Source organism: Colletotrichum navitas (assembly GCF_030913465.1).
Source record: "Colletotrichum navitas strain CBS 125086 chromosome Unknown LY79scaffold_265, whole genome shotgun sequence".
In the NCBI taxonomy this organism is placed as follows: Eukaryota; Fungi; Ascomycota; class Sordariomycetes; order Glomerellales; family Glomerellaceae; genus Colletotrichum; species Colletotrichum navitas.
This window is the reverse complement of record NW_026850811.1, coordinates 1-8,351: the sequence shown is the minus strand read 5'-3', so window position 1 is coordinate 8,351 and position 8,351 is coordinate 1. Positions and strand designations below refer to the sequence as shown.

General features: G+C 17.0%; 1 protein-coding gene across 1 annotated transcript; it reads left to right on the top strand.

Moving 5' to 3' along the window:
* Positions 1-3,851: 3,851 nt before the first annotated feature.
* On the top strand, positions 3,852-6,676 carry LY79DRAFT_585460 (uncharacterized protein; the record flags this gene model as incomplete). The annotated part of the gene is made up of 11 exons (XM_060560499.1): positions 3,852-3,913; positions 4,374-4,395; positions 4,512-4,548; positions 4,664-4,705; positions 5,068-5,097; positions 5,651-5,703; position 5,824; positions 6,016-6,039; positions 6,352-6,381; positions 6,520-6,527; positions 6,656-6,676. 11 exons carry the CDS (start codon positions 3,852-3,854, stop codon positions 6,674-6,676), a joined length of 330 nt encoding a protein of 109 aa, XP_060406766.1.
* Positions 6,677-8,351: the final 1,675 nt, after the last annotated feature.

Here is an 8,351-nt window from a genome sequence, read left to right as displayed (position 1 = left end):
AGTATAACTACTATATATAACTACTATAATATAACTATTATAATATAACAAACTATAAATATAACTTTAAAATAACTTATAAATAATAAATAATAAATTATAATAACTATAAAATAACTAATAATATATATAATATAGTTTATTATAACTATAAGTATATATCTTATATATTAAGTAAAATATAATAAAGTAAAAATAAAAATAATAATTAAGAAAAAAGTAAAAATAGAATATTTTTTACTATAAAGATATATATACTTGTTTATATAAGTAAATACTTATAAAAAGTATATTAATATATATTATAACTATAAATATAAATATATACTATAAGTATAGTATAACTATTTCTAGAAAATATAACTATAACTATACTATAAACTATATATAAACTATAACTATATAATATAACTATAAAGTATAACTATAGTTATAACTAGAATAATAAGTATAAAAGTATAAAAATAAACATATAAATATAAAAGTTACTTATATAAGTTATAGTTTATAGTTATATATAATTTATTTATTATAGTATAGTAAATAACTATATAGTCTATAGTTATATAAAGATAATAATAATTTCATAAGTTATTTTTAGTATAATTATATATATTATATTATAAACTTAATTAATATTTATATAGTTAACACTTAATATATATATTAATTCTCTTAAGTGTTATATACTATATATAACTATAAGACTTTTTTTCTAAGTACTTCTTTCTTTAATTAGTATATTATATTAAGTAGTTATATATTATAATATACGTTATATAACTAATAAGTATATATTATAGTTATAAGCTATATAACCTTAAAGAATTATAACTTTAAGTTTATAAAGAACTTTAGTATAACTTATTTATAGTAGTATATTATATATAATATAACTATATATAATTTATATTATACTTTAGGTTTTATACTTTATAAAGTATAAGTTATAAGCTATAACTTTTAAGTATAATATAAAATCTTTATATCTAATTACACTATTTAATTATACTTAGTAAAGTAGTTTAAGTTATAAATACTATAATACTTAAGATCTTTAGATCTATAGCTTTTTACTTTTTAATTTTTAACCTTTTATTATACTTATTAATACTACTATATTATTAGTAAATTATATATATTACTAACTAGGAATTAGTTTTTTCTCTAGATATAGTCTATCTTTTTAGAAGAATATATAAGAATAGTAAAATATAAATACTTTTAAATATTTTATTCTTATACTATATAATATAATACTATAATATAAGATAAAGATATTATAATAAGTAATTAATATTTTATATATTTAATTATACTTTAATATAGTAATTAATAAATAGTAAAAAATATAGTACTTATTAAGACTTTAAAGTAACTAATCTAATAGCTTTTATTATTATATTTTACTAAACTTAGTCTATAACTTATACTAATATATTATATAATAAAATACTATTAGTAATACTATAGAATATAGTATTAGTTATAATTACTATAACTAAAAAAAATCTAGATTAGAATAAAGGTTTTACTTATTATATTAAAGAAGTAAAAAATAGTATACTACTTATATTATCCTAATTACTTTATAATATTAAAGTTAAAAGTCTTAAAAGTAATAACTATATAACTAATAGTAAATAATAATATAATTACTTTCTATATATATAATAGTAATAGTATTAATATAGTGTATTATATTTAATTAAAGTTAAACTATTACTTATACTAGTATATTATATAATAGAATACTATTAGGAATACTATAAAGTATAGTATTAGTTATAACTACTATAACTAATAAAAAAGTAATATAGATAAGGTTTTAAACTATAATATTAAAGAAGTAAAGAAATATTATATTACTAATATTATTCTAAATACTCTTTATAGTAATAATCTAAGGAGTCTTAGTATTACTAACTAAGTAACTAAGAGTAAATAATAATATAACTACTTTTATATATATATATAAAGAAGTAATAGTATTAGTATTAATAAAATATTTTTTTAATATATAAATATATATATAAACCTACTAACATATTCTTACTTATATATTATTAGACTACTATATATATATATATAAAAAGAATTAATCTTGTATTTTTTCTTTGTATTTTGTATAATATACAAAATACAATACATGTATTTGTATTTGTATTGTATTAAGTATAGGAAAAAATACAAATACAAATACATGTATTGTATTATACTAGAAAAAAATACAAATACATGTATTGTATTTATATTATATTTGTATTGTATTTTTTTAATACTCTGGTTATAAGTAAGTAGTATAAGTTAAGAAATTACCCTAGAAAGGTCTTATAGTTATAGTAAGTAGTTATATAATAATTAAAAGAATATTAAGAATATTACTTTATATAAACAATAAGCTAGTTTAGAAAAAGTAGATATTTTTAAAAGAAAAGTACTCTAGAAAAGGTCTTATAGTTATAGTAAGTAGTTATATAATACTTAAAAAGATATTAAGAATATTATACTATATAAGTAAAAGGTTAGTAAAAGAAAAGTAAATATCTTAAGAAAAAGTACCCTAGAAAAGGTCTTATACTTATAAGTTATAGTAAATAGTTATATTATACTTAAAGAGATATTAAGAATACTATACTATATAAGTAAAAAGTTAATTAAGTAAAAGTAAATATTCTAAAGAAAGTACCCTAGAAAAGGTCTTATAGTTATAGTAAGTAGTTATATAATAATTAAAAAGATATTAATAATACTATACTATATTATATATAAGTAAAAGATTAGTTAAGTAAAAGTAAATAATCTAAAAAGAAGTACCCTAGAAAAAAGTCTAAAAGTTATATAGAGTATATAATATTAATACTTAAGAAGCTCTTATATAACTAATTTATAATATAAATAATCTAATAAGTAACTTATAATTTTAAATTATAAGTATCTTTAAAAAGCTATAAACTTTATATTTATATACTATACTAATAATATTTATACTTATAAGTTTATTTATATAGTTTATAGTTATATCTTATAATTATATTCTATAGTTTTAGTTTATAGTTATACTTTATAGTTATACTTTATAGTTATACTTTATAGTTATACTTAATAATTATAGTGTATAATTATATCTTATAGATTATAGTTTATAGTTATACTTTATACTTATAGACTATAAGTAATAGTTTATAAGTTATAGTTTTTACTTATAGCTTATAGTTATACTTTATACTTATACTTTATAATTATAGTTTATAGTTATACTTTATAGTTATAGTTATAGTTTTATCTTATAGTTATATCTTATAGTTATACTTTCTTAGTTATATACTTTATTATATAGTAAATAATTATAATAAAATAAATATATATACTATCTTTTTCTCTCTTTCTAATTCTTTATTTTATCTTTACTATTAACTATATTTTACTTAACTTATAACACTATATACTATATTACCTATAATATAATATATAAATATAACCTTAAGAAAGACTACTTACTATATTATATTATAACTATTACTTTAAAATAACTTATTAAAACCTATAAAACTATATTTTATATTTTATTATTAAATATATCTAAAAAAATAACAGCATCTAACGATTCTTATTCTTTTTACGAGAGCTCTTCTAATATAACAGATAGCGAAGCTTCTTCTCAAGTTACAGCAAACTCTTTAACTAATAAAATAAAAGGAAAAAAAAATTAATATATAGACACATCAGAGAATAGTCTTACTTATACTATTAAGCCTACTAATTCTTATATTATAGTAAATAAGCTATTTACTTATAATTTAAGTACTATTAACTATAGTAGACCTAGGGAAATTATATGTAAATGTAATATGCCTAACTGTAACTTTAGCTTTAAAACTAAGGCTAGAAGATTTCAAGCTAGCAAGGCCAAGTACATTATAAACAAAAACATCCTAATATAATTATTAAAGAAGAAGAAGAAGGAGATCCTTCTAAAATATCTAGTAAGTTATATATATATATATATTTTATTTTATTTATTAAATATTATTCTTTTAAAGATATTAACTAACTCTTTAACTCTCTATAGTTAAAAACTAGATTAATAGTAGAAATTATAGAATAAGTTAAGCAAATATTAATAACTTTATAAGTAATACTTCTATAAATAGTAACTTTAAAAGACCTTGGCTTTTAAATACTATTTTTGAACTAGAGACAGCAGTTATTAACTGTATTAAGTTTTTAATTAATAATAACTTACCTTTTTATATTATTACTTCTAATAACTTTAATAATTTATTAGAATATTTTAATCTATAAGTTAATTTTAAAAATAATATTCTATAGCTTATAATAGTATTTAACTAACTATATTTATTATATTATAGTAATAGTCTAAGTTATACTATAGTAAAGTAATAAGTAGTATTAATACTTTATTTAATACTACTAAAGATACTATATTATTTTACTTAAGTAATTACTTTAATAACTATAGTTATATATCTTTACAACTAGATATATAGACTTCTATAGACTCTAAGAGCTACCTAGGCATTATAGGTACCTTTATTAATAGTGACTTTATATTAGACTATAAAATCCTAGGTATTTAACTTTTTATTATTTAATTACTAATATATTATATTAAGAGTATATATACTAATAATATTAATAGGCTTTAAGGCTCTAGATAGTGCACATACTGGTGTATATCTTAGTAAAGTATTTAAGTCTAATATTATAGAAGGTTATAATATTCTTTTAGTAGAGTTATAAGGTAAGTATTAATTATTAAATTATATATAAATAATAAACTAGTAACTAACTTATTATAGCTTTACTAGAGATAATAGCTATAATAATAATACCTTTTTATCTAATATTATTAATAATTATAAGTTATCTTATAATAATAATATATTTAATATTAGGTGTACTGCACATATATTTAATATTATTGCTAAAGATATTGTTAATACCTTTATTAATACTTCTACTAAGATACTATTATTAAAGAGTTTAAGAATATTACTATTATTAACGATTATAATAGAGAAATTAAAGAATTAAATACTATAGAAAAAGAAAAAGTCTTAAAGGCAAATACTAGTAAGTCTATTACTTTTTTAATAATACTTATTAATAATAATAATAATTTAATAAATACTAATTATTATCTCTATAATATTAGGTATTATAGGCGCTATTAAAAGAATAGCTATATTACTTAAAAATAATACTAGCTTATATAAAGAGTTTTTATAAGCTATTAAGTATAATAAAGAGCTTAAAGATCCTACTATACCTTATAACTATAATAGAACTAAAATACCTCTTTGTAAGTTTATAAAATAAGTTATAAATTATATTAATATTATTATATTTATATATAAACTAATAATTTAATAGGTAATAATACTAGATAGAATTCTATATATATAATAATTAGTACTGCTTTAGAATTAAAGCCAGCCTTAATTACCCTAGGGTCTAGTACTAAAAACCCTATATTTAAAGCTATAATTCTAAGAAACTAGTTATAACTACAGCATATTAAGGATTTATTAGAAGCTTTTTATGCCCTACTATACAAATGCAATATTAAACCTTTACTACTATAGATAAGCTATTATTTTGGTTACTAATATTAATTTAACTTTAGAAAGGGAGTTAAATTACCATAAAGAACAGCAAAAGCCTATAGTAGGAGACTTAGTAAGTTATTAATCTTTTATATTAATATAATAAACTACTATAAATATCTTTAAGTTTATTATTAATAATAATTATTAAATATTAATTTAATTTTACTAAACTTACTAATATATTTTATAGAGTAATAAACCACAAGACCCTTATGCTAAGCACTTTATAGATGCTATAGAAAAAGGAAAAAATAAGCTTAATACTTATTTTTCTTTACCTATTACATATGCTAATTATCCTAAATTTAAGCCTTATATTTTAGGTTCTATTTTAGAACCTAAGTAGAATATACAACAGTTTTTTAATAATACTTATTTAAAGGCTTATTTACCTTCTTGGCTAGAGGTAAAAGTAAAAAAAGATCTTAAAGAAGAATATAATAAGTAAGTAACTTAACTATAATAACTATATTAATATACTTCTAGTTATTATATTTACCTTTAATATACTTATAGTTATAATATACTAATTTATTATTTCTATATTTTAGGCTAAAACAAAAGATTATTAAAGATCTAGGAAAAAATAATAAAGAAGAGTTATATATTCCTAGTTTAAATAAAACTATTAAAATTAAGGATAATAACTATAACTCTAATTCTTCTTCTGATCTTCCTACTAGTAGTACTAGTAAAAAAGCAAATAGATTTACTATAGATTTATCTAAGCCTAGAGAAAGGCCTATAGGTAAAAATAAATTAAAAATACCTATTCCTAAGCCTAAGCCTAAGGAATTTAAGGATTTTTACCCTATATAAAGTAAACAACAAGCAGCTAAAATAAGAGAAAATGAATTAGAAAATTATTATTCTTTATCCCCTATAGGAAACAAAGTAAGTAAGACTTTTAATATATTTAACTAGTTTTAAAAACTATAAAAGATTTATTTATAGACTATAACTATAATATTTTTAAAATAATTTAATATAATATTATATAGTATATACTAACTATTATTTAGGCAAATTCTTTAGAGTGGTAGAAGAATAATATAGAGAAATTTCCTATTTTATCTATATTAGCAAGAAAATACTTAGCTATACCTCCTACTTCTGCTGCAGTAGAAAGTAGTTTTAACTAGTCTAGTAATATTATTACTAAAAGAAGAACTAATTTAACAAATAATACTAGAAAAAAATTAATGCTTTTAAAAGGCTAGCAATAATCTAGTAATTTAGAGGGCTTAGATAGCTCTTTTTATATACCTAAGATATATAGTAGTTTATTTAATATAGGCTTTAAATACTTATCTAAAGAAGAAGGGAGTATTATAGAAGAAGAAGTAAAAGATAAAGAAATAGAAGATTTTAAAGAAGTAGGAGAGATAGAAGAGGATTCTAGTTACTAAGAGCTATTTATTATATAGTTAGTTATTATATAGTTAGTTATTATATAGTTAGTTATTATATAGATAGTTATAATATAGTTAGTTATTATATAGTTAGTTATTATATAGTTAGCTATTAAAAGCTATTTATTATAAAGTTAGTTATTATATAGTTAAGTATTAAAAGCTATTTATTATATAGTTAGTTATTATATAGTTAGGTATTAAAAGCTATTTATTATATAGTTAGTTATTAACTTATTATATAGTTAGCTATTAAAAGCTATTTATTATATAGTTAGTTATTATATAGTTAAGTATTAAAAGCTATTTATTATATAGTTAGTTATTATATAGTTAGGTATTAAAAGCTATTTATTATATAGTTAGTTATTAACTTATTATATAGTTAGGTATTAAAAGCTATTTATTATATAGTTAGTTATTATATAGTTAGTTATTATATAGTTAGTTATTATATAGTTAGTTATTATATAGTTAGTTATTATATAGCTAGGTATTAAAAGCTATTTATTAATTTTTATATAATTAGTTATTATATAGTTAGTTATTATATAGTTAGTTATTATATAGTTAGTTATTATATAGTTAGTTATTATATAGTTAGTTATTATATAGTTAGGTATTAAAAGCTATTTATTATATAGTTAGTTATTACATAGCTACGTATTAAAAGCTATTTATTATATAGTTAGGTATTAAAAGCTATTTATTATATAGTTAGTTATTATATAGTTAGTTATAATATAGTTAGTTATTATATAGTTAGTTATTATATAGTTAGTTATTAATAGTAACTTTAGTATAGTTATAGTATATTAATATATTATACTTTAAGTAATATATAGTTCTTTTATCTATATTACTTATATAGTACTAGTAGTAAATACTTATAAATAATACTTAATAAACTTTACTATATCTTAGTTTTTAAGTATACTATATTTTAAATAAAATATATAAATAATACTATACTATAAAAGAAGGTTAATAGTACTATATATAATTAATTTACTAATTTTGAATTATTTTTATTTTTTATATTATATAGTTGTATATTATACAAAATATAATACAGATATAATATAATACAAATACAAATATATGTATTATCTTTCCTATATAATATAATATAAATACATGTATTATATTTATATTATATTATATTATATTTATATTATATTTTTGTATTATATTATATTTTGTATTTTTTTTAAACTCTCTAACCCTTCTAATATAGAGAAGGAGGATACTACTCTATAAGGTTTCTATAATAATAATAATAAGCGCTTAAGAAACTATTACCTAT